Genomic DNA, 27,335 nt, shown 5'->3' with positions numbered 1-27,335 from the left:
ATTTTTTAAGTTCTGTGAACTAATTACCAAGAGGTATTGCAGACATTCTTGAAACAATTTTTAGTATACTCCATAAGTAAAATTAACCAAAATCTCAGTTCATTGAAGAGCCACATTTTTTATTTTGTCAATTTAGATATTTCCAAATTGACTAGAACCTGATGAAATTGAAATTGGAAAGCACCAAACAAGAACCATTCTGATTCTCAATCTTGCAGTATTTTTCTGTTGACTAAGATGCATTTGAATGTCCATTGATGATAGATGGTTTTCCAAATTTGGGTAAGACTCTGTGAGCATTTCTACTCATACCTATAAGTAAAAACATTTCTGTTAAGAGTCGGTTAAATTACAGTGGCTTATGGCTTATTTTTTTTTTATGAAGGGGAAATAATTTTTATAAAAGACATGAAGGCTTAGTGGAATTGCTGATAACAGGAATATTTAGGTGAATGTCTACTTCCCAAGTAGGGCAGCATGTTGTAGTTAGCTGACTTTTTTTAGTCAGTTATTAATCCAAAAGGTATTTTTGTGTACTTGCTGAAATCCGTGTTCTGCAAAATTCTTTCCAATATACTGGATCACTTTCCTGAGTCAGTAACATATATTTTATGTATTTGAAGCTTTTATTGATAAAAGGTCTGCTAAGGCATCATTGATAAACAGCGTAGTTAAGGGCAGCAGTTCTCAATGAGGGGTGTTTTGCCTCCCTGGGAACATTTGGCAATGTCTGGGGTAATTTTCGATTGTTATGAATGGGGGTAAGAGGGAGGTGGTGCTGGCGTCCGGTGGGTAGAAGTCTGGGGTGCTGCTGACATCCTGTGATGTACAGGACAGCCCCCCTCCCCACTACAAAGAATTACCGAATACAAAAGGTCAGTACTGCCAAGAGTGAGAAACCCTGGGTTAGGATTGTGGATGCTAAAAACATCTCTATCATAGACACTGAATGTAAATCTAAAATACTTTGACCAGGACTCCAGAATCTTTTGGAACAAACATCTAGTCTTCAAAATGATTGTTTTGAGGAATATACTCATCTGGGTTATGTGGTCTCTTGTTTTTTTAGACATTTCTTTTTAGTTATTGCACAAATGTATGTGTTCCAGCTTTCCATCACACACACATTTTGCATATTCATTGTAGACAGGGCCCAGGACATAACACATTGTAGGAGTGATTCAGATGTGCTTTGTGAGGTTATAAGTTGTTTCTCTGGCATCAGTGAAAGAAGATTTGAAGGGCATAGAAGAAGCCTTAGATAAACCAATACTCATGAACTTAATCTGTGCTGGCTAAGAGTGAACATTGGTTATTTAAGATACAGACAGAGTATGGACAGTATGTCCTTTCCTTCACTGTAGCATTCTTTCCCCATCCTAAATGTCAACCCAGGCTGTGCAGGCTAGGTTTGGCTTAGCCAGTGATAACTTTTCCTTTTCCCTGCAGCCTTGAATTACCAGCCTTTCACAACCACTTTCTGTCTAGATCTTCTAGTGGGTATTTTCTTCAGCTTTTTCTGATTTCCTCCCTCCAAGTACCTACTCACACTGTCAGAGATGATCTCTGATAAGAGTGAATTCCATACTGTAAGTGAGGGTAGTGTTCTCCCTACCTGTGCTCAGGGACAGTGTTACCTGGAAAAGGAAGTGTACCTCAGAGCCAAAGCTTGGGAGCAAGGCAGTGCATATCTCATCTACAACTGTTGCCTTGGGCTGACTTAAAATCAGATCTTAAAAAATTAACTTAGGGGCGCCTGGGTGGCTCAGTCGGTTAAGCGTACGACTTCGGCCCAGGTCATGATCTCACTGTCTGTGGGTTCGAGCCCCGCGTCAGGCTCTGTGCTGACAGCTCAGAGCCTGGAACCTGCTTCGGATTCTGCATCTCTTTCTGTCTCTGCCCCTCCTCCATTCGCGCTCTCTCTCTCTCTCTCTCTCTCTCTCAAAAGTAAATAAACATTTAGAAAAAAAAATTAGTATTGTACAGCACTGTGAATTGAAATTTATCCTGGAATTATGGTTCACACTTTTAGCTTTAACATTCAGGCTCTTCATTGTTGCTTTTTTTTTTTTTACAGGTCTACTTCCCCAGTAGGACAGCATCATTCTCCTCTATCTTCTAGACATCACTCATCTTCCTCACAGTCAGGATCATCTATTCAAAGACATTCTCCTTCTCCTCGTCGAAAAAGGACTCCTTCGCCATCATATCAGAGGACAATAACTCCGCCTTTACGACGCTCTGCTTCTCCTTACCCTTCACATTCTCTGTCTTCTCCTCAGAGAAAGCAAAGTCCCCCAAGACATCGCTCTCCAATGCGAGAGAAAGGGAGGCATGACCATGAACGAGCTTCACAGTCTCATGATCGGCGTCATGAAAGAAGGGAAGGTATGTACTTTATCTTGATTTTTTTAGAGTTCTTTAAGTATTTTCTTTATTAAAAAACCGGACATTCAGGTTTATTGTTATATTAAGGAAAAGAGGAGAACTGTGTTGTAAGTCTTCTGTAACAGAGGAGTTCTTGAGGGCAGTAGGAGGCACTTTTAATGATACGGGAACATAAGCTATGAAATGTATGGTGTAAATGGGCATTTTCGTGTATACTAAGGCGGTGCTTTCTTCCGGTGCTAGACATTTTGGACTGTCTGATTCTTAGAGCATCCCTCTAATTGCTTAGTTGATCCTTTAAAAAAACAAAGATGTGAACGAAAGAAAAGCAGCAACCCAGGGGGTAGAGTTTGAAAGCATCAGACATTCATAAAGAGGTAAGGGCTGGGGGACCATTAAGCTCTGTGTAAACCACGCGATCAAGTTTCTAGGTGTAACTCCAGAAAGAAGTAAGCAAAGCTGTTTTCCTTTCTGGATCCCTGAGAATTAAGTTAACTTTGGATTTGCTACTCCCTCTTCAAGCTGAGATGCTATTCTAATCTGGCAGTACATCTCTTTCTCTACTCCTTGTCCAAGCTTCTTGTCCTTATTTACTTAAAGTTTTTTCCTCACTTCTCCTGAGTTGGTGTTTGAACGTAATGAGTACTCAGGAAATACCGCTTATTTGCAACATTTCTGTTTAACATGCATTTTAAAATAAGCCTCTCCATGAGTATGTTACCGCAGTCTCCTATGAAAGGTGTTGAATTTGGTTGTTCTCTATCAACAGTGCAAGCAATAGTTAATCAGATTCTTTTATTCAAGAAAATGATGAATGCATAGGTAGGGACCAGAGAGAACATCTGTTGCATAGAATTGCTTCTTGTGTACATGATTTTGGAACCAGATTGGCATAGCAGTATTTATGGAACTTTGGTACGATGGGAAAATTCTCTTAACCCCTATCTATTAATTTTAATAAGATATTTAATTAGAGTTGACCAGGAATATAGTATATATTTAATGACCACTGACTGAATGAAAACTCTATAGTGTGTTTAATAACTTTGTTTTGAAATAATGATGAGGGGAAATAGTATTCATTTAAGTCTTATAAGAATGCTTGTTTTGTGCTAAGAGTGGCTGATATTACAGGAAGAATCCATTTAATAATAAACCATGTGTTTAGTTTCTTTGTAAGGAAGATGTTTCTTTAACCTTCCACATAAGAGATGTAGCAGATGTTTGTTCCTCCATTTCGATGTCATTTTCTGAAATAAAACTAATTTTAGTGGAAGAATGGGGAAGCAGATGACAAAATACAGTAACTAGATACATTTGTAAAGACAGATGGGGGACCTGTGGAAAAAGGATCTGGTAGTGAGTGGACATATTTTTAGGCACAGTTGGCATTGAAAGAGGACTCGAAGTCACAGGTGTGCACAAAAACGGATGGAGACTTATCAAATCCTTGCCTGATGCTTCTGTTCTTAAAGGCATTTGTGGATATAAGCACATGGACAAAGTAACTGGCAGGAGTTATTAATGGCAGAATCTAGGGGGTCTTGTGGACACTAGGTGTTGAGGTGGCTGGAGGAGGTCTATAGACCTAGTTATGGGGCAAAGAGAAAAGAAGACAACTTTACAATGTCTTAGGTATTAAAGCTACTACATTTGCTAAAATAGCCTCAGATCTTGAGGCAGTTCCAGAGTGTCTAAGAGCAACATATAAAGGAAACTGATTTAGGGGCGCCTGGGTGGCGCAGTCGGTTAAGCGGCCGACTTCAGCCAGGTCACGATCTCGCGGTCCGTGAGTTCGAGCCCCGCGTCGGGCTCTGTGCTGACAGCTCGGAGCCTGGAGCCTGTTTCGGATTCTGTGTCTCCCTCTCTCTCTGCCCCTCCCCCGTTCATGCTTTGTCTCTCTCTGTCCCAAAAATAAATAAAAAACGTTGAAAAAAAAAAAAAAATTTAAAAAAAAAAAAAAAAAGGAAACTGATTTAAAAACAAGGCAGTGTTTGTTTTTTGAGGTTCTCTTGTTAATCCTTTGACGTCATACCAGATTTATGCTATAATCAATTTATGCCTCTTCCAGGCATGTCTAAAGAATAGTTTCTCTTCTTTGCAAATTCCCTTTAGAAAGGGGGTCGCCTGAGCCATTTAGGCTCTGGGCCTCTTATTTCTTCATTTACACTGACAAGGTTGAAATAAATGATCAGTGAGTTTTGTTTCAACTTCTTAAAAACTGCAGCTCTTTTCTTATTTTTCTATGAAGTATTAGAAAATGCTTTAAGTAGAGAAAACTTTAGAGACAGGAGTGATCCCACTAAACAGTTGAAGAAAAGAGAGGGTCAATAACAATATCCCTTTGCCAGCCACCTTACTGTAGGCCACTCTTAAGTGCTTTAAGTACATTTGAGGTGGTCATGGGTGGTCTAGTCTGGTGGAGGTGGTTAAAGTCACTGTGTAGCTCTGGATCTAAAAGTAGTTTCTAAAAAATAAGCCATCAGTGATAGGAGATCAGCTTACTTGTTTCATTTGTTGAAGATCTGTAAGTATGGGTAAGTTGGGGCACTGGAAGATCCTATTCAGAGTTTATCTAATCAAGAACAAAGTTATATCCAGGCGTTAATAAAATTACCTTTGGAATTTTAGCTTATATATGGTCTTAATTTTCTTATTTGCCCATGTTTTCTTTCTTTCTTGTCTGCAACGAACATGAATTACTATGTTTCAAAAATTGTTTAAGCTCCAAATTACGTAAATTGTCTTGTTTCTCAAAATTTTGTGAAAGGAATTCTAGTTCGTTCCCACACTTGCCTTACAGAGACCAGAAGCAAAAGAGATAGAGAAAAGGACACAAGAGAAGAACGAGAGTATGAACAGGATCTGAGCTCTTCTAGAGACCACAGAGATGACCGAGAACCTCGAGATGGCCGGGATCGAAGAGATGCCAGGGATACTAGAGACCGACGGGAACTGAGGGACTCCAGAGACATTCGGGACTCCAGGGAGATGAGAGATTATAGCAGAGATAACAAAGAGAGCCGTGATCCCAGAGATTCTCGGTCTGCTCGTGATACCCACGACTACAGGGACCGTGAAAGTCGAGACACCCATCGAAAGGAGGATGCCTATCAGGAAGAATCCCGAAGTTATGGCAGAAACCATTTGAGAGAAGAAAGCTCTCGTACTGAAATAAGGAATGATGCCAGAAATGAGTCTCGAAGTGAAATTAGGAATGACCGGATGGGCAGAAGTAGGGGGAGAGGTCCAGAATTACCTGAAAAGGGTAAGGTTTTTGACTTGTCAGTAAACTGTATCTTGTATGTTTATATAGAAATTATTAAATCATTTAAGGTTTCTTTTCTAAATGCATTCTTTTTTACATTCATTAGTCATCATTTTGTCAAAGTAATTTTCAACTAGTTGAATTTTGGCCTTCCCTATAAATTCCAAATAGGAAGCGTTAAATTCCTAAGATTTAGGAATTTGCCCAAGCAGCAAAAGATAAATGGATCCTGATCCTAAGATCCCCTGGTTGAATTATATCCAGTCATGCCTACCCTCTTGATTAATGTGGAACGCTAAGAAAATTGCTGTCAGGCATAAAAGTAGAATGAAAAGAAAATAGTTTTTAGTAAACAGGTACATGTATGGTAAGATTATTATTCAAGTGGGATTAAAATGGTGGACTTTCAAACTTCATGGTATCAGACACGACTGTGTATCCCGCAGTGTGCTTGTGCTCGCTTCACACCACCTCCGATTATCGCATATCAGAATCTCGAGCCACTTTCCTTCCCCTAAAACGCATTTGCCATCACCCAGTAACTACCCACCTAAACATATTTGTCTCCGAACTGCTTGGACTGAATTCGTTTTGGCCTTTTTCCCTCCACTGTCTTCTCTCCCTCCCCTAAAATGCTTCTACAGAATTCTGAGCACTCATTCTTTCTGTTGATCTTTTGGTCCATCTTGGTCAACATTACAGCTTCACACTAAGCTGAAGGCCCCTTACCTTCTCCTTCATAGTAGTCGTCGCTTTTCTTGGCCTTTTGCTTTTTCATACACGGTTTTTAAATGAGTTGTTTTTTAAAAAATTTCATGAAAAACTGTTGGATTTTTTTTTCAAATGCATCAAATTGATGAATTTGTAACTTTTTCCTGTTAAAGCCTTGTACAGGTTTTATTCCTGGGTACCCAGCATTTTTGGTGCGCTTGTCAATGGTACTTAAAAAAAGTTCTCTCTCTTTTTAATAATGCATTCACATGGCTTAAAATTTCAAAAGTATGGAAGGATATGTGGTGAGAGACCTCCCCGCTACCCCTGACCTCATTCATTCTCTTGCCAGTTTTGTCTGTATCCTTCCCAGAAATATTTTACACAAGCAGATTTGTGTGGGTACTCATCCCCTCTGGTTTTACAAATGCACTTTTTAAAAAAACATATGTATTGCTCTATACCCTGCTCTTTTCACTTAAAAAATACCTTGGAGATCATTCCACTTCAGTCAACTTGATAAACAACTAACCCCTTCTTTTTGGTGCATTTGTCTACTGTAGGATATACATACTATAAAGTTTTTTATAAGTTTTTATTTAAATTCGAGTTAGTTAACATACAGTGTAATATTAATTTCAGGTATGCAGTATAGAGATTCAGCACTTCCATACAGTCCCAGTGCTAATCACAAGTATGCTCCTTAATCCCCATCCCCTGTCGAACCCATCCCCTCACCCGCCAGTGCTCTGGTAGTTCTCTGTAGTTAAGAGTCTGGCTTCTGCTTTGCCTCTCTCTTTTTTTTTAATCTTTACTTATTTGTAAATTCCGCATGCGTGTAAACCTACGGTATTTGTCTCTCTCTGACTTATTTCACTTAGCATTATACTCTCCGACTTTATGTCATTGCAAATGGCAAGATTTCGTCCTTTTTTATGGCCGAATAATATTCCATCGTATATGTACATACCACGTCTTTTTTACCCATTCATCAGTCAGTGGATGTTGGGCTGTTTTCCATAATTTGGGTATTATAAATAATGCTGTACATATAGAGGGGCATGTATCCTTTTGCAGCAGTATTTTTATATTCTTTAGGTCAAAAGTAGTATTTTTATATTCTTTAGGTAAATACCTAGTAGTGCCAGTGCTGTGTCGTAGGGTGGTTCTGTTTTTAACCATTTGAAGAACCTCCACTCTTTTGCACAGTGGCTGGACCAGTTTGCATTCCCACCGACAGTGCAGGAGGAGGGCTCCCTTTCTCCACATCCTCCACACCACCTGTTGTTTCTTGTATTGTTGATTTTAGCCATTCTGACAGGTGTGAGGTGATGTCTCCTTGTGGTTTTGATTTGTGTTTCCCTGATGATGAGTGATATTGAGCATCTTTCAGGTGCCCACGTGGGATCCTGGGTCTCCCCTTCCCCATGCATGTGCACACACACACACTCTCAAATAAACATTAAAAAAAATACTGAATTCTATATATATTGGGTCTTTTCCTGTACATACACACCTGTGATAAAGTTTAATTTATAAATTAAGCACAGTAAGACATTAATAATAAAACAATGGTAATATACTGCAATGAAAATTACGTGAATGTGGTTTTCTTGAAATTCTTACTGTACCGTACTCATCCTTGTGAGGTGACATGGTGTATGCCTGTGTGATGAAAGAAAGTGAGGTGAATAATGTAGACATCCTGAGGTAGCCTTAGGCTACTTTTGACCTTCTGACCAGATGGCAGGAGGAGAATCCCCTGCTTCTGGATCCCAGTTGACCATGGGGAACTGAAATAGCAGAAAGCAAAGCTACAGATAGGGAAGACTACTGTAAATCCTATATTGATAGATGTTCAGGTGGTTCACTCTTGTTTGTTCTTGAACAGTGCTTCAGTGAATAACTGTGTCACTAAATAATATCTTTTTAAAACCTTTATTTTCTAAACTGTCAGTGTATGGAAATGATAATTGAGATTTGCATATTAATCTTACATTGTTATGTTGCTGTATTTTCATAGTAGATCTAGTTAGATTCTCTTAAACATTTATGTCTGGGAACACACAGATTTGGCTTTTCTTTTCTGATTATGTACTGTCAATAACCTGCTGAGAATCTTTTTCAGTATAATATGGGATATGAGTGGTATAACGGGCTTCTTCTGTTTCAGATTTTAAAGTATTATTGTTGGCATTTCACTCCTAAGCATGGTGTTTGAAGATTTTTAGCAGATGTTTTTTACTGTGTTAAGGATGTCTGCTAATTTTCCCAACTTAGCTAACAGCTTCTATCATGACCATTTTTTCTGGATCTTGAGAAGGTCATAGTTGGTCCCTTTAACTTTTCTACTTACGTTTTATATATTTTTAAAAATTTCTAACTATTCTGGCATTTCTTTTTTTTTTAATGTTTATTTTGGGAGCGAGCACACCACGTGCATGGGGGAAGGGCAGAGAGCTAGGTAGAGAGAATCCCAAGCAGGCTCTGTGCTGTCAGCACAGAGCCCGATGTGGGATTCAGTCTCATGAACTGAACTATGACATCATGACCTTAGCTGAAATCAAGAGTCAGATGTTCAACCGGCTGAACCACTCAGGTGCCCCTATCCTGGCATTTCTAAGATAAATGGAATTTTTTCATTTTTTTAAAGTTTTAGAATAAGTTTGTTAAAACTTAATGTTGAATTAAGTATCTGTGTTTTCAGCTGAGATTACATAGAATTAGTGGCATGTTGGTAAATTCTGAACAATGAACTCTTCAGAAAAAGCCCTGGCTTTTAGCTTTTGCCAATTTCCATGCTATAAAATGGCAGATTTTGAGCTGCTAACAGCAGAAGAGATGTGCACAATTGGCTCTTTCAAGCCAGCCTGAACCGCTTCTAGCATTACCACTGCATGGTTCATTTTTTATGTTCTTGTTTGGTTTGGGAATCAAAGTTATACTAGACATAGAAAATGTGTTGGGAAGTGTTGCTTCTTTTTTTCCTCTAGAATAATTGACGTATGATTACTTATGTATTCTGTGACAGTTTAACGACAGTTGTCTGTTAAACCTGGTTTCCTATTTTTTTGATGGTTAGAGCTTTTACTACCAATTGAGTTTCTTACAAGAATTACAGATTTAGATTATTATAATAGTCATAGATTTGGTTTTTTTTCTTAAAGCAGTATAGTAAGTTATATTTTTCTAAGAAATTTGTTTTCAAAATTTTGATACAAAGATGTTTCAAAACTCTTTTAAATCTCTGACTATGTTTCCTTGTTTTTCTTGCTCAGTCTTGCCAAAGATATGGCTATTTTGATTGAGTCTTTTCAAAAAACTAATCTTTGGTTTGTATCTCTTTTGTATCCTTTGTATCTCTTTTGGTCTATTAATTTCTACTCTTGGGTTTTCCTTTGTTATGAAATGTGTGATAATTGTATTAGTAACCATTCTAAACACTATTTCTAAGTTTTAATACGATTTCTTCTTTGACTCATGAGTTACGTAGAAAAGGGATTTAAAATTTTTAATCATACTTTTTAAAATAAATCCCCTTCCCTAATTTTAATTGTTGTCAGAAAAGACTTTGAGGTCAGCTCTTTGGGATTTGTATTTGTTAAGACTTAGCTGTGGCTCAGAAATTTTTATAAATGTTCTGCGTGTGCTTTTAATTGTTGGACGCAAAGGGTGTCTCTGAGATCAAGCTTGTTAACCATGCTTTCAGATCTACACGGAATTAGTTTTAGTCTGCCTTTTCTAACATTACAAAGAAGTGAGTTGAATCTTCCACTGTCATTGTGAATTTGTCGATTTTGTGTGATTTGATCAGTTTTTGCTTTGAATATTTGAAGCCTTCACTGTTAGGTACTCATAAGGCACATTATTCCTTTCATCATTGTAGAATGACCCTCTTTATCCCTAATAGTGCTTTTTGTCTTGAACGTTATTTTACTAACATTTCTTTTGGTTAGTATTTGATGAGTATCTTTTTTCATCCTTTCAACCTTACTGTATCTTTTTGTTTTAAATGTGACTCTAAACAGCATAGGTTAGACATATGTCGAATCATCTTATTATATCACCTTTGATTCTTAACTTTCATCTCTTTATCTCTCTTTTGTTTCCTGGGTTGTATCCTCAGATATAATCTTTTTTTTTTTTTTTACTAATTATCTCTTAGCTGCATCTAAGCTATCATTTAACTTATTTTTTCCTAGATGTTATGTGGGGCTCATCTCTATTCTTTAAAAATTGTTTTAAGTTTCTTCTTTGTGGTCTTTAATTATTAAAGCATTCTATACGTATATTTTTATTATTAAAATACATTGCTAATAGTATTTAGAATTATTCTGTAATTCTTTTAAGGGCTCAAAGCCTATTATTATAGTGTGTGTGTGTGTGTGTGTGTGTGTGTGTGTGTGTGTGTGTGTAGCTGTATGTATTTTTTAAAAACCACTTTATTGAGATAGGATTGACATACAAAAAGCTGCACATATTTAATGTATACAACTTGAGCTTGGGGATATGTATATAATCATGAAACCTTCACTACAGTCTATGGCATAAACATATCCATCACCTGCAGAAGTTTCCTCAGGTTCTCTGTTATTTTGTATGTATGTGATGAGAACATTTAACATAAGATCTACCCTCTTACCAAATTTTTGAGTTTCCAACACAGTATTATAACTGTGGACAGGCATTATGCTATAGTGTAGATCTCTAGGACTTACTCATCTTATACAACTGAAACTTTGTACCCTTGACTAACATCTTTGTGTTTCCTTCTATCTCCAGCCCTGTCAGTTAGCATTCTACTAAGAGTTTGACTGTTTTAGATTCCACATGTGAGTGGTATCACACACATAGTGTTTGTTGTTCTGTGGGTGACTTATCTCACCCAGCGTAACGTCCTCCAGGTTCATCTATGTTATCTCACATGGCAAGATCTCCTTTTTTTTTTTCCCCTTTTCTTTTCCTTTTTTTATTCCTTTTTTTTTTTTTAAGGCTGAATAATATTCTATTATATGTATATGCCACATTTTTTTTTTATCCATTTGTCAGGGGACATTTCAGTTGCTTCCATGTCTCGACTATTACGAATAATGCTATAGTGAATATGGGAGTGCAGATACCTCTTCCAGTTCCTGATTTTAATTCCATTGGGTATATATATACACCCAGGAATGGGATTACTGGGTCATACGGTGGTTCTATTTTTAATTTTTTTGTGGACCCTCCATACCGTTTTCCAGCAGTGGCTGTGTAGCCTTGCATTACCGTTACCACAGTCAAGATACTCAACTGTGTATCACAGGACTCCCTGTATGACCCCTTTATAGCCACACTTGACTCCTCTCTTTCGTCCCTGGCCCCTGGCAGCCACTAATGTGTCCTCCATTTTACAATTTTTATTTCACAAATATTGCATAATGGAATCAGGCCGTATGTATCCTTTTCACTCCGCATAATTTCCTTGAGTTTCATCCAAGTTGTTACATGTGTCCGTAGTTGGTCCTTGTAGTATTCCATGGTCTGGATATACCACAGTTTAGCCATTCACCATTGAAAGACATCTGGGTACTTTCTAGGTCTGGGCTTTTACAAATAAAGCTACTATGAACATTCATTTCCTACATTTTTTAATGAAAATTTTTAGGCACCACTTAATGTTAACAAAGTACTTTGGTTCTGTATTGGAATGTTTTTGCTACAAATTGTAATCAAAGCAATAATATACATCTACTTTTCATTATTTTCATGATATTTCTGTGAATTAGATATGAATGGATAGCTTTTACTTTTTTTGGGGGGGAGGAGGATTTGGGTTAATTGAAATGAGTCTTCTTGCTTTATGATTCCATTATGACTTTTTTAATAGATAGTAAAAAATTGGGACCTAGCTTACCCGAGCCCATCATTAGACCATTTGGGTGTTACGATCCAACGGTTAATATTCTTTTCAACAATGGTTACCATACTTTGAAACACCAAAAAAGAAAAACAGCAGCAACCCCAACACACCTTAACTTGTATGTTTTATTTGGGAAAAAAGATTGTGACTGATATAACTTGTTGAATAAAGTGTATGTGTTTAAACATTTGTGTGAATATCCTTTGTTTAGGAAGTCGAGGCACAAGAGGTTCTCAAATTGATAGTCACAGTAGTAGTAGCAACTATCATGACAGCTGGGAAACTCGAAGTAGCTATCCTGAAAGAGACAGATATCCTGAAAGAGACAACAGAGATCAAGCAAGGGATTCTTCGTTTGAGAGAAGACATGGAGAGAGAGACCGTCGTGACAACAGAGAGAGAGGTTTGTCAGATGGCGTATTATTAAATAATGGCCACCGGTGGTTGGGAGAATCGTTTTTGAAAAACCGTCCTCCGTTTACTTTTTTAATGTATCTTTTAAGACTTCTGCTTGTTGACACATTTGAAACTATTGTCTTCACTCATATGATCTTCCTTGTTTATTGGAGAGTATGTAAGTGGTTAGCCACCAGAGTACCTGGTTGGCAGCAGAGTGGGTACTGAAGTGCAGTAAGCGCTTGCACGCTGCAAGAACTGAGGCTCCCTGCTGAATGTCTCTCGCCTTAACCTAATGGCTTATACCCCTTCGAAGAATATAGATGCTTGGGTGCCAGTCTAGGCGTTTCTGATTTAGGAGATACTTAAACTTTCTCACCCCGGTATCCTGGCCACTCACTCATTAGTTGTAATAATAAAGTCTTAGAGGGCTGTCAAAAGAACAGGGTGGGGAAAAGATGATGATAGGGCTGGGGGTTGTTCGAAGAAACATTTTTTGCATGTTCCTTCTTGAGAACCTGTAATACTTGGCTTTGGCTAATTTTATGTTCTTGTATATCTTAAGCTAAAAAATTCTGGCATATCTTAAGCTAAAACTTAAGCTTAAAAATCTTGTATATCTGTATCAGATTCTACTCTATTAGATTTACTCTCTTAAATCAGTTTTGCAACAAGATTACCGGAAGTCATTTAGGAAGGGTTATAAGGACTTTCTTTAACAAGCTTTTATTGTCCGTATATATTAGGGCATTTTAAACTCTAAGATCTTATGAAGGTCTTGCTAACTTTGGCTGGTTACTAAAGTAAGGTTTGCTATAATGCTGAGATTAATACAGTACAAAACTTGAAGGGGTAGGAAATTGAATAATGATGCTTCATAGTGGACTGAATCGCAAAGGTAATAGTGTATATTGATATGAGCAGTGATGAGAGAACGAAGCCACTAAGACACCAGGTACTTTGGGAGTATGGATGAGATCAGACTTGGTTGATTTGAGTTTGTTAGGGTAAGCCTAATGCATTTGGGTTAAAAGATGTGTAGGGCTTCCTTAGTTACAGATGAGGCTGGAGTTTATATGTTGTGTGTTGATACCTGAAATTCTATCTTCCCTAATGCTGATTCACCTCTGTTTAATCTAATGCTATGTCCTCGTAATGCTATGCTTTTTTAATATCTCTTCTCCCCCCCCCCCCCCCGTTTGATATCCGAGCTCAGGGTTTTTTCATCTTATTCCTGAATTCAGTAGTACAATTTGGTTTCAATCTTAGCTTTATTTCTCAACCATCCATGTATTGAGTTTCCAGGAATTTTGATAGTTGCTTTATATATATGTGCCCCGACTTAATATCTTTTACAATATTAAGTCAGAGAATATATATAAAATATTCTCTACAATCCTTTTATCTTTATAATATTCCTGTGAGTGGAGATATGATAAGAGAATTCATGTTTCATAACTTAGGGGATTTGGGCTAAGAGAAGGATAGTGATTTGCCATTATTACAGAGACGTAAGTTTTCCAGCTATAATTCAAACTCGTATCTTCTGATTGCAAGTCCTGTTCTCTTTCTGTTTTACTTTACTGTAACTACTTCAGTAAATACCAGTTGTATGATTAAAATAGCACTGTATTTTTGAGGTTACTGACATATTCTACCATGTTTTTTGAGAGCTCATGCACTTCTGCTAGGGTCCTTCAAGTAAAGTAGTTCTTGTCCTTGTAGAACTTCACGGGAGGGAAGATACCACCCCTGTTCCTCCAAAAGAGAAATGACTATTGAGTGCAATCAAGGAAACAAAGAAGGGGCCTAGATAGAAATAAAGGATAACAGAGGGACCTACTTCAGATGGTTTATGAAAAATTTGAGATGACATTTATGCAGATGCATAAATGCAAGAGAAGCTAGCATTGCGGAGATTGAGGGTAAAAACATTCCGTGCAGCGGGAAGAGTATGTGCCAGTTCCCCAAGAGGGAAAATATCTTAATATGTCCTAGAGTTTGAAAGAAGACCAATGTGACCCGGGTATGATGAGCAGTAGGGAGAGTGATAGACGTTGAGGGTGGAGATGTGCCCAGGCACCTTGTTCTGTGCTCAGGAGTTTCTGTCTTCCCTTTAGTTCTTCATGGGCTGATTAGGGCACAAATAGGCAATTGAAGGAGGATGAATGCTGCCACTATATGAAGTTCTGTGAGACAACAAAGCAGCACAGAGAGTTGTGAGGAAATCCAGAAAGCTCCCTAAAGAGTTTGCTAGAAGGAACAGTGGAAGAAACACTTTGCAGGGAGAGGGTATAGTATGTGCAAACACGTAGGACTAAAAGAAACGTATGCTTTTGGAGCAGTAATGAATTCTGATGTTGGAGTAGAGGTATATGCCATAATTGGTAGGGAAGGAAAGAAGCTAGTAGAAAGGATTGGTGAGAGACTATGGGCCAGGTTCTACATAGCCTAATAAATCAGGCTAAAATTTTTGATTTAATTGCTTTTCACTGCCTACAAGACCACTCTTTTTAAGCAGTTGGACAAAATAGAGTTTTCATGAAAAAAGTATAAGCGAGTCTGGGGAAGGATACCAACCAGTTAGACAGACTGTTGGTGACATAGACATGTAACAGGTGATCAGAGTTTGTGTTAATAATATTAACTGTAGGGATGGAGAGAGGAAAGGGAATAAAGAAATATTTTGAGAGTGAAATTGATAGGACTTAGATAACTCAGAGATGCCGGGTTTCATGAATGGGTATGTCATTCATTAAGATAAATATATGAAGAGAGTCACATCTTTGGTGAACACATTTTGGGGAAAAGATAGGAAAAATAATTTAGATACATTAAAGTGGTGTTCTTATATCCTTTTCATTTTCTTTGAAGTAAGGGACATTGTCATTTTGGTTGGGGAAAACAGTTTTTATCTGTCAGAGAAGAGTGCATAAAACTGTCTGTTCTCTGACATTGGTATAATCGGAAATTTCAAGTATGAATTACTACAAGTTGCAGTATTGAATTTCAGGTTGTTTTGTAATCGTTGTGACATTAGTATGACCCCTAAACCAGGAACTCAAATGGTCTAAGACCAAAAATATGTGGCATTTGGGGAATCAAGGGTGCACAGCAGAACCATTTTAAGTTGGTTTCAGCAAAAGTGAAAAAGGGTTTAAGAGAACTGCCTTATAGTCCTGGTGTCCTAATAAATCTGCCATCTCTATGACTTTGGCTAGTCAACTTCTGGACCATAATTTCTGTGTTTTTAAGAAGGAAAGGGCTGGAGAAGGTTTTGTTTTGTTTCAGCGTTAAAATTCTATGAACTTCTGTATTGATCTGTTACCTCTAAAGAGCAAATGTCCATAATTCTTGTCTTTTTTGTCTGTGATAAGACAGGATCTTCAAATTACTACATTGAACCTTTCCCTGGAAATACCCTAAAGTTATTCTGCTTAATAAGTTGATGCTAGATATTCCACTTGCAAACCTGTTGACCATACTGCAGTATGACCTTGATGACTAACCCATAAACGTTAGTACATAATATGAAAATAGAAACATCACAGTACCCTAGACTGTGCCACAATAAACTACTTCCAAAATTGCTAGCGCTGTGGAAAAGTTAACACCATTTTCTTATACATTTTTTGATCCCAGACTAATTTCCTGCTCAACTGGGCATTTGGGCAGCATGTATTCATTTTCTCTGTGTTTATATGATTTATGTACTGGGAAAAAATATATATATATATATACACACACATATATATGTGTGTGTATGTGTGTGTGTGTGTATATGTTTATATATATATATATATATATATATATATATATATATATATATATATATAAAATGTGATGAGATTATCAGTTAACATTTTTAAGACAACAGCTCTTCATCTGAGTGGTCAGTTATATGATTGAATAAAACTTCTAACCTAGTATAAATATATATCGCTAATACAAAACACTTTATATTTGATTACTTCAAGATTGCTAAGCATCAGTACCCTTAATATTCTAGTTTATGATAAATTGATATTGCAGCAACAATTATTGACAGATGTTTTGTTCTACTATATTTTCCTCACATAATAGCTGCACTTTGATGTGTATATATTTTAGCCTGAAATTAGAGGTGTGACTTACGAGGGAAATTTTTTTTTTCCTTCAGCTCCTATGTTCTACACCTCCTGCTGCCCCTATCCTTTGCCACCAGTGTTCTCAGGTCCTGCTGGGGGGACAGAGAAGATCAGAGGTGAAGGGTAGAGATGGCAGAAAGTGGGGTTGGAGCAGTGGGCTGGAGGTAGGGTAGGGAGCATGCAGAGAAAGATCAAAGGTGGATCAGCGGGTGGTGGGAGGGGGGTTGTTGGGGAGCAGAAAACATGTTAGTTAGAGGGCAAATAAAACTTACCTCTAAGAAAAAAATTTGTAAACATCTAGGGGTGATTTTTTGGATGATTAATTTAAAAGTAAATGTAATAACCTGATTTGTTGCCAGCGTGACCCTATACACAGATAAAATTTAAAATTTGCCGTGCTGTCTTACCAATAGGTTATCTGTCAAGTTAATCACTGACAAAACTTGATTTTCATTGTAGATCAAAGACCAAGCTCACCAATTCGACATCAGGGAAGGAATGACGAGCTTGAGCGTGATGAAAGAAGAGAGGAACGAAGAGTAGACAGAGTGGAGGACAGAAGAGATGAAAGGGCTAGAGAAAGAGACAGGGAGCGAGAGCGAGACCGAGAGCGCGAGAGGGAGAGGGAGCGTGAGCGGGACCGGGAAAGAGAGAAGGAGAGAGAACTAGAGAGAGAGCGCGCCAGAGAGCGGGAGAGAGAAAGAGAAAGAGAAAAGGAGAGGGACCGCGAAAGAGAGCGAGATCGTGACCATGATCGAGAGAGGGAGAGAGAGAGGGAACGAGATAGGGAAAAAGAGCGGGAGCGAGAAAGAGAAGAGCGGGAGAGAGAGAGAGAGCGAGAACGGGAGAGGGAGAGAGAGCGAGAGCGGGAACGAGAGAGAGCGAGGGAAAGAGATAAAGAACGAGAGCGTCAGAGGGATTGGGAAGACAAAGACAAAGGACGAGATGACCGCAGAGAAAAGCGGGAAGATACCCGAGAAGACCGGAATCCCAGAGATGGACACGATGAGAGAAAGTCCAAGTAAGAATGGGAATGGATCTGTTTTTTAAAGTTACATTTCGGTAGAGTTCAAAACATCTCATTGTCATGAAATTTTCATTGTAATTCTTTTCCCTCTCTACATTTTCCTGGATTTCAACTTTATTAATACATACTTGGTGTTTAAAGTCTTTTGAATTGTCCAGGAAGAGAAACACTTTCTCATTCTACTATTTCTGTAGCCATGGATAGAATTAATCACTCTTGTTTTCTGTGCCATTTTTGACGGCATATTAGCTTGTTCGACTTCTGTCGACTTGTTTTTAACAGGAATGCAACCTAAAAGTGATAAAATCAATGAACCTATCTCTCATCAAACCCACTTAAAACTAGTTAATGGAGTTGGCAACTCACCAAAAAATAGTGACTGTGCCATTTCTGATAATCCTTCATGAGTTTTAGGTACTTATAACTCTGGAGTCACTACCTCCAGTGACAGAAGCATTCACAGGGTCTTAAAACTGAAGGAAGTCCTGCAACCACTGAAGAGAGATACAGACTTGACCTATCTTGAGCTATGGAGTTATAGTAGATTATTGGGATCAAAAGATGTGTTCTCATAGGGGCGCCTGGATTGGCTCAGTCGGTTAGGTGGCCGACTTTGGCTCAGGTCATGATCTCATGGTTCGTGGGTTCGAGCCCCACGTCGGGCTCTGTGCTGACAGCTCAGAGCCTGGAGCCTGCTTCGGAGTCTCTGTGACAGAGACTCTGTCTCTGTCTCTCAAAAAATAATTTAAAAAATAAAAAATAAAAAAATAAAAAAAAAGATGTGTTCCCATCTTCTCATGTATCTGAGGACAGTTTCTCTTTTTTTCTTTTTTTCCCCTCCCCCCTGCCCCCCCCCCAAAAAAAAAGGATTGCTTAGATATCTGGGAAGTCCATGGTTAGAGTTCATTTGTTCTGATGTGACTATGTTCAGACTTTGAAACAATGTATCAGGAATCCTGTCTGTCCATTTCTCCACCGTTTTCTTCTGTGTGAGTTCTAGTCTCGGAAAGGTTTTCTCCAGATGGTGGCTAAGATGGCCTGAGTGTATGCCTGTCAGCTTCACAGCCCTCTATGTATGTTGGGACTCTCATCAGTTGAGGAATAGACAAAGAAAGGGAGCTAAATTAAATCACTGTAGCCATGAGAATTTTGGACTCTGATTGGTCAGTTTTGAGGTTTCATGGACATAAAACCAAGCTTATTGGAGTTAACTGCCTTTTTTTTTTTTTTCTTCTTTTTTCCTTTTTAATACCAGCTGGGATAAAGGGTATGGTTAAGTTTGCTAAAACAAACTGGAAATAATTTATATATTCAGTTCCATTGCTTCTGCTTCTAGCTCATGTGAATTATGGTGAATACAGCTCCCTGCTTTCGGCTGTTTTTCATCATTGCTGTTGTAGATTATGACTGTGGACAAAGAACAAAGCACAGAAGTGGAGGCTGCTTCTATTAGGTCTTGGCTTCCCTTCAATCTGCAGCCAGGGTTTTCTGGAGTTCACATCCACTGGCTTCCCTTTCCCCATTAATAAATAATCTTACATTAACATAAAATTCAGATACTGTTTTTAACACATGTAGGCATACAATACATATTTCTCTGACCTCCTTAAAGTCTCTAAGATGAAAATTGTGAAATCTTTGTTATTTATCTATTATGCAGTCCTGTGCTTTGATTTCGTTTTTCCATGCTTCTGATCTCTGCTTACAGTAGCAAAACTTCCTTCTGGTTTTTCATGGTTGGACAATCCAAACGTTGCAAGGACCCTACAAACCTAGGAGTCAAACAGCTCTATAACAATAGCTGTATGAGATTAATATCTTGATGTTTTTATCAATTGTACTGTCATCTCAGTAGTTGAATTTACCCAAAACTTTTTTTAACCCCTATTATGCAGGTTTTGTTTGCTGACTTGCCATACTATTTATTTTACTCTTAATTTTATTTCTATAGATACTTCCTAGAAATTAAAGTTATTTTTTTGTACATTTTAATTATTGGCTGTATTTCAGTATACCAGTTACCTCTTGCTATTCGTCAAACCACACATAAAGTTAGTAGTTTAAAATAAGAGGCAGTCACCTCATCATTCTGTGGATTAGCACTTTGGGCTGGGCTCAGCAGAGCAGTTCTGCTGATCTTACTTGGGGTCACTCATGTTTCCGAGGTGGGTCTGGCAGTTCACCTATGTCTGGATGACCCAAACTGGCCTCACTCTTCATGCCTGGCATTTAGTGCTGGCTGCTGTTGAGGGTATCTCATTTCTCCTCCACACGACCTTTCATTCTCCAGTAGTCTAAACTCTCCATATAATGATAGAAACATGCCAAGAGGTCAAAAGCAGAAGCTGCAATGCATCTTGAGTCCTGATTTTCCAAACTTACACTCTGTCACTTTCACCACATCCTCTTGTCATAGCAAGCCGGTGGGCCAGCCCAGATTCAAAGAATGGGAGAATAGACGGCCTAATGATAGCAGGAGCTTTGGATAGGGAACTGTACGAACTTGAGCCTGTAAGTTGTCACACTAATCTCTTTTTTTTTTCCGAAACCCTGGTTACTCATTTATGTAAATGAGCCGTGAGGGAGATATGTGTGCTGCAGTATGTTTCATAACTTTTGACCGCAGTATTTATAAACAGTGGTTTAAAAAAAAAAGGTAGTCAAAATTTAATGACAATACAGGAACTCACTAGAATAATTTAAGTACCAGAGACATAAATCACTAGTCATTTAATGTTTAACTTAAAGAATAAGAAATATAGTGAACATTTTAATTATTTTATTAATTTGCCACCAAGCAAGTGATTTAGTTTTAAGAAAAAGGAAGGAACCAATTTTTACAGTGTACTCATAACATAACTAGCACTAGGCTTATGATAAAACTACTTTATTCCTAAGTGCAATTTTACGAGATGGACTCTGGTTTTTTCCCACCATTTTCAGATGAGAAAGCTAAGGTTCAGTGATTTCAAGGAACTTCCTGAGGTTACCTAATAGGTAACATGGCTGTAAGTTGCATTCATATCTTTTTGACTCCAAAGCAGATACTGATTTTCTCATTTGGCTCCCCAGCATAAAGTATTTCTTTATCATAAAAGATAAAATTAACGAGTAAGTTTTAGTAGACGGTACATTAATTCCTCTCTTGTATGTTACCACCATGCAATTATTAAATCTGGCGGTTTGATGAAGAAAGACCTGTTGTCATGTGTTTTAAATCACAATTGTATGTCTTAACAAACGAAGTGAAGAATTTTATTCAAGATGCATGCCGAACACCTTTTATATGATACAGCTCTCACAGTATTGCTCTCTTACAATTATATTTTGTAGTTATAGTAAAGAAATAATACTGAAAACTAGTAAAGAAATCTCTTTTTCATCCTCTGGAATTTTATAAACTATATTTGTCCTATTTAGGAAGCGCTATAGAAATGAAGGGAGTCCTAGCCCTCGTCAGTCACCTAAGCGCCGGCGAGAACATTCTCCCGACAGTGACACCTACAACAGTGGAGATGATAAAAGTAAGCAGAACCTGTTTTCTGTGTTGCTGTATCCACATTCCTTTGTAACCATGAGACCGTTCTTTGGCATTAACAGGAAATGATGAAGTGGGATTTAAAATTTTTCTTGCTCTGCTGCCTCTGAATATCTCATGTGACTAAAGTATATGTTAGGAATACAGTTACTTTATCGTAGTGGCACGGTCATCTCCTGTTGGTAGTAAGTCCATATTTTTCGTGAAATTATTGCCATTTTTAAAGTTTTAAAATGAAAAGTGAGAGGCTGGGCTATTATTATTTCTGTGTAAATGCAACGTTGTTTACCTGGTGAAAGTGTGATTGCTTTCATCTTTTTGTATAGATGAAAAACATAGACTCTTGAGCCAGGTTGTACGACCTCAAGAGTCTCGTTCTCTCAGTCCATCACACCTTCCAGAAGACAGGCAGGGTAGATGGAAAGAGGAAGATCGTAAACTGGAAAGAAAAGAGAGTTCAAGGCGCTATGAAGAGCAGGAGCTTAAAGAGAAAGTTTCTTCTGTAGATAAACAGAGAGAACAGACAGAAATCCCGGAAAGCTCAAGAACTCGCCCACAAGACATGATGGGACACCACCCGTCTGACGAGCGAGACGCGTCTGATCGAGCTCATGATGAGAACAAGAAAAAAGCCAAAATTCAGAAGAAACCTGTTAAGAAAAAGAAGGAGGAGGATGTTGGGTTAGAGAGGGGTAACACAGAGACAGCATCTGAAGACGGTCAAGTATTTTCACCAAAAAAGGGCCAGAAGAAGAAAAGTATAGAGAAGAAACGTAAGAAATCCAAAGGCGATTCTGATATTTCTGATGAAGAAGCCGTCCTGCAGAGTAAGAAGAAGAGAGGCCCGCGGACTCCCCCTCTAACAGCCAAAGAGGAATTGGTTGACCTGTCCAATGGTAAGGATGGCGGTCTGGAGGATTCTCAGAAAAAGGAAGATACGGCGTTCAGCGACTGGTCTGACGAGGACGTGCCTGACCGGGCGGAGGTGGCGGAACCGGAGCGCGCCGCCACGGCTGCCACTCCCGGAAGGACTCCTTCCCCGTCCTCTCTTCCTCCCCCTCCGCCTCCCGCCGCTGCCGCTCTCTCCTCGTCTGCCTCCGCCGCCTTCAGCGCGTCCGCCACCAGCATTTCCTCGTCTGCCGCTCCCACCAACAGCACCGGTGAAGACTCGCACAGGAAGTGCCATAGAACCCGCGCCGAGAAGGTGGAGGCGCCGCACGTCACTATAGAAGATGCGCCGCATCGCAAGCCGCTGGATCAAAAGAGGAGTAGCAGCCTCGGCAGCAATCGGAGCAATCGGAGCCATACGTCAGGTCGTCTCCGCTCCCCGTCCAATGATTCCGCCCATCGAAGTGGGGATGACCAAAGTGGTCGAAAGAGAGTACTGCATAGTGGCTCGAGAGATAGAGAGAAAACAAAAAGTCTGGAGATCACAGGAGAGAGGAAATCTAGGATTGATCAGTTAAAGCGTGGAGAGCCCAGTCGAAGTACTTCTTCAGGTAATAAAATTGAATTCTAATCTAGCCAGTGCTTCCTGTCTTAGTGTATTTTATACACTTTTCTCTTTTATACAAATTGTAACTTTAACGTAAATGAGACATTGGTTACAGTATATACTGCCTTAAATTTTAAGAAACTTCAGAGCTTAACCATGCCACCAGAATGTTACCGGTTACGACATTAACACTAACATTATTATAATAGAGGTACATTGAGTGACGTCCATCAGTTTGATATCAGGGTGTTAGTAGTGTATCTTGGCAGAGGGCTCACGTATTCAGGTTCCTTACTGATGCTTGAAATTTTAACCTTCCTGCTCTTCCTCCTGCAGCCAGTGCTTTTTCTTTTGACCACAGAAAATAAGATAGGGGATAGGAAGAGGTCAGATGATGAAGTGATCAGTTCCGTTAATGCTTACCCATTTTATGTATGTATTTCTCGGAAGATATTTTGTGGTTATAGTGGAAAATTACATGTTCCCTTGCTTTTACGTATTTTAATTAGCACTTTACAATTTTTCCTTAAAATGAGTTTCTTGAATAATTGGGACTATGGAAACATCAAATGTAAGTTTTAAAGGACCCTAAAATGAAGCATTTTTTTTCTTTCTTTCTTTCTTTCCCTTCTCCCTTCCTTCCTTCCTTCTTCTCCCTCTTTCTTTTCTTTCCTTCTCTTTTCCTTCAATTGAAGTAGAGTTGACATACAGTGTTAGTTTCAGGTGCATAACACAGTGATTTGATACAAGTATGGCGGCAGTGAAGCATTTTATTTCTTACCTTGTGTAAACTCTTTGTATATTCATTTTAGATCGCCAGGATTCAAGGAGCCATAGTTCAAGAAGAAGTTCTCCTGAATCAGATCGACAGGTCCATTCAAGATCCGGGTCGTTTGATAGCAGAGATAGGCTTCAAGAACGTGATCGATATGAGCATGATAGAGACCGGGACAGAGAGAGGAGAGACACAAGACCGAGAGAATGGGACCGAGATGCTGATAAAGATTGGCCCCGGAACAGGGACCGAGATAGATTGCGGGAACGAGAGAGAGAACGAGACAAACGGAGAGATTTGGACAGGGAAAGAGAGAGACTAATTCCTGATTCTATGGACAGGGACAGGGACAGAGACAGAGACAGAACTTTTGAGAGTTCTTCTCAAATAGAGTCTGTAAAACGCAGTGAAGCAAAACTGGAGAGTGAACATGAAAGAGACCTAGAAGGCACTTCCCGAGACTGTCTTGCTTTGGATAAAGAAAAAATGGATAAAGATCTAGGATCTGTGCAGGGATTTGAAGATCTAAACAAAGCGGAGAGAACGGAGAGTGTGGAAGGTGAGTGCCTTGTTGTCGGTTATCTGCTCCATTCCTTTTCAGATTTCATAGGAAATAAAATATTTTCTCGTGAAGGTGTTCTGATATGCATAAGGAAAAGCCCTGTGATATTTCAAAAATGTGGTCCCCTGATTTGTACTATCATGGTATACTTGGTTCAGATTCACCTGAATGAAATAAAAGGTAGATGCAGTAAAAAATAGTTATCACCTTCTTTTCTTAGATATTTAAAAAAAAAAATCATAAAAATGGAAGTTATTTCTTGGTTCAGAGACAGATTCAGATAACTCTTAGTGATTCTGTTTTCCAGGGCAGTTGAGAACAAATACACGAAACAGTCAACACTCCCTGAAAATGCATTTCCCCTTTGGCCCACTAAGAGCCAGCCTCAGCTGTGGGGAACATCATTGTTCACTGCCTCCACTGTCTTCTTCACCCCCAGTCTAGTACAGACCACTCCTGCCTCTGAATTCTCTCCGTGCACTGCCCTCCAGCCTTCTTTGGGCTCCCTCTTCCCTTTGCTTGGTAGATGTTTGCCCTCTTATCTTCCCTTATTCAGACTTCATTTCCCAGTCTCTGCATCATTTCCTCCGTGAAGCCTTCTCTGCTAACGGTACTTATTCAGGTTGCCATAGCACCTTGTCTATATGTCTTTTATAGCATCCCCACGCTGTATTACAATTATTTTTCCTTGGTTTTGTCCCCACTATACTCTACTCCTTTGTTAGGGACCGTAGCTTTTCATTTCTTTATCATCAGGACTATAGCACGGATGCAGTAAATGGTTGATGAATGAAAATATGTTCTGCCTGTGCATATATATACCCACGTCTTATTCTTTGGTGAGTTATATAGGCTAGCTTAACAAGAGTAATGGCTTCCCTGAAAATTGTCCTGGAAATTCTGCCTCCGTGGGATTGTCCAGCTCTGGTACCAGTGCTTAACACCATTGTTCTGATAGCAAGCCCTCAAGAAACTTCTAGGGTACTTGTATATAAGCAGCAGTTATTTCACTGTTCTTTTTATTTGTTGTATTATAACATTGGGCCCAGAGTAAGTGCACATTCTTTTGAAACTATAAACATCTTTACTATCTCTTGGTTATCTGATCAGATTATGTTCCAATACAGCAGCTGTTATATTTTTTCTACTTGACAAAAACATTTCTATCTCAGTGTTTCCTCACATTATGTTTTCATCTCAATTTTGAGTATAAATAGCCTCAAATCCTGAGCCATAGTACTAATGGAGGTATAACCTTGGAGTCTAATTGAATATAATTGAAATAATCATAATAACTCTCTTGTGATTGGAGTCAGTGCCCCTCATCCCTAAAATACAGCATTCACTGGTTGTGATCACACATAACATAGCATCGAAATTTATAGGTGAATTACCTACTGTGAGATGAAAAATTTTATTCACCTAAAGTAGGAAAATGAGTGGGATAAACTTGAAAAAATACAAATCCTATTATATGCTTTTATGCTTAGATGTATATTTGTAAAATGAAGTCATTAAAGTTGATTACCTTAGAAGTGAATTGGGAGATTATTCTAGAACATAATAGAAAATTATACAATGACCAGAAACATCTCATAGTTTATTATATTTTATTTGCTGCACATTTATACCTGTAAAGCATACTGTTGCATTTTGCTAACCTAGTGTTGTAAACTCAGTAGTGTGTGGATAACTGATTAGAAATATTAAACATACTCTCTAGTTTCAGGGTACTTTTCAGTTCACAGCTAACTCACTGGGTGACAAAGCCTAACCTAAGTAATTGAGAAAGATTGGTAAGATAAATATATGCTAGTGGTACCACCAAAATATTTTTCAATTTCTTACAGCATTCTCTTTAAAATTGAGTTGGGATAGGGAGATGAATTGGGAGGTAGAGGGAGAATCAGCGGCAATTTTTCACATAAATGTAATTATTAATGTTTACAAGTCTTTTAAATTAATGAGTTTATTTAAGTAAAGAAATTACTACATCCTTTTGAAGTTAGTAAATTTGTCTGGATTTACTTAAAGTTTTATTATAAAAACATTAACATACAGAAGCAAAATTAATAAGTTAGCGGTACCTTTTGTCACATTTTAATTGTAATCTTATAACTTGTTTCGGTATTGCTGTTTTTACTGTGTTCTTGCACTTAAAATTTAATTTTTCTTTTGGAATATTAAGAAGTATAGTTTTCTAAGGAAAAAAACGCTTTTCAGATATTTTAGCGTGCACAGCCTCTTCCTCTTTGGTTTCACTTAAACGTCCCTCCCGTGTGCTCTTTGACATGAGATAAATCTTTCCGAAACAGGAGATGACGAATCCAAGTTAGATGATGCACATTCATTAGGATCTGGTGCTGGAGAAGGATATGAGCCAATCAGTGATGATGAACTAGATGAAATTCTAGCAGGTGATGCTGAAAAGAGGGAAGACCAACAGGATGAGGAGAAGATGCCAGGTAATCATTTACAAAGGTGGTTGAACGTAAAAATGACCTGATTTTTGGCATTAAGGCATTGCTAAGTAATGAAAGGCAGAATTTTTCTTTCTATGTTTTATTTGAGACTGAAAGGCCAATACAATGAAAATCACAGTCTGTGTGGTCAGCACACTTTTAAGTCGACATTGCCTACGAATTGGACAGGGTCTCTTTTAAAATAGTCAAATTCTAAGATTTCCGTTCCAGAAGTTGAAATTCATGTTATATAACTTGGAATCTAACCGAATACTGATTGCCCAGCAATGTTCCGGATGGTAGATGTATGGTACAAAGCTTCACGGTCGTGGTGCCGCAAGCCAACTTCTGAAACAGTCATTCAAAATTTATAATTGTTGAAATTACATTTATGCAAGATCTATATACCTCTGTCAGTTTTCTCAACTCAGTAATTATCTTCCCTTGTATAGTATAGAACCGTACACTCCGCCAGAGCTTATTCTGGTGACCACAGCCTGAAGCAACGTCCCAGTTAGTCTGCTTGTTGTAATTTGTTTGAGGGAGAGAGAGCCCACACGCGTGGGGGAAGAGGCAGACAGAGGAGGGGAAAGAGAATCAGTAGGCTCCAAGCCCAGAGCCCAGCGCGGGGCTGGATCTCACCATGGTGGGATCAGGACCTGAGCTGAAATCAAGAGTCCGATGCTT

General features: G+C 38.5%; 1 protein-coding gene across 10 annotated transcripts in view; it reads left to right on the top strand.

The window, feature by feature from the left end:
- Nucleotides 1-27,335, top strand: part of ZC3H13 (zinc finger CCCH-type containing 13) — a 98,212-nt gene that overhangs the window by 58,355 nt on the left and 12,522 nt on the right. For 6 of the 10 annotated variants that reach the window (XM_058685109.1, XM_058685114.1, XM_058685102.1 and 3 more), the window contains 9 exons: nucleotides 2,078-2,388; nucleotides 5,192-5,656; nucleotides 12,478-12,669; nucleotides 16,822-16,905; nucleotides 17,249-17,810; nucleotides 21,237-21,340; nucleotides 21,681-22,853; nucleotides 23,662-24,183; nucleotides 26,502-26,651. In XM_058685109.1, coding sequence (XP_058541092.1) covers nucleotides 2,078-2,388; nucleotides 5,192-5,656; nucleotides 12,478-12,669; nucleotides 16,822-16,905; nucleotides 17,249-17,810; nucleotides 21,237-21,340; nucleotides 21,681-22,853; nucleotides 23,662-24,183; nucleotides 26,502-26,651 — 3,563 coding nt within the window. The remainder of the gene's footprint in view (nucleotides 1-2,077; nucleotides 2,389-5,191; nucleotides 5,657-12,477; nucleotides 12,670-16,821; nucleotides 16,906-17,248; nucleotides 17,811-21,236; nucleotides 21,341-21,680; nucleotides 22,854-23,661; nucleotides 24,184-26,501; nucleotides 26,652-27,335) is intronic. The other 4 variants (XM_058685146.1, XM_058685136.1, XM_058685122.1 and 1 more) reach the window with 3 other exon arrangements.

Source organism: Neofelis nebulosa, chromosome 1, assembly GCF_028018385.1.
Source record: "Neofelis nebulosa isolate mNeoNeb1 chromosome 1, mNeoNeb1.pri, whole genome shotgun sequence".
Lineage (NCBI taxonomy): Eukaryota > Metazoa > Chordata > Mammalia > Carnivora > Felidae > Neofelis > Neofelis nebulosa.
Note: the sequence above shows the minus strand (reverse complement) of the source record. Positions and strands in the feature narration are given on the sequence as shown.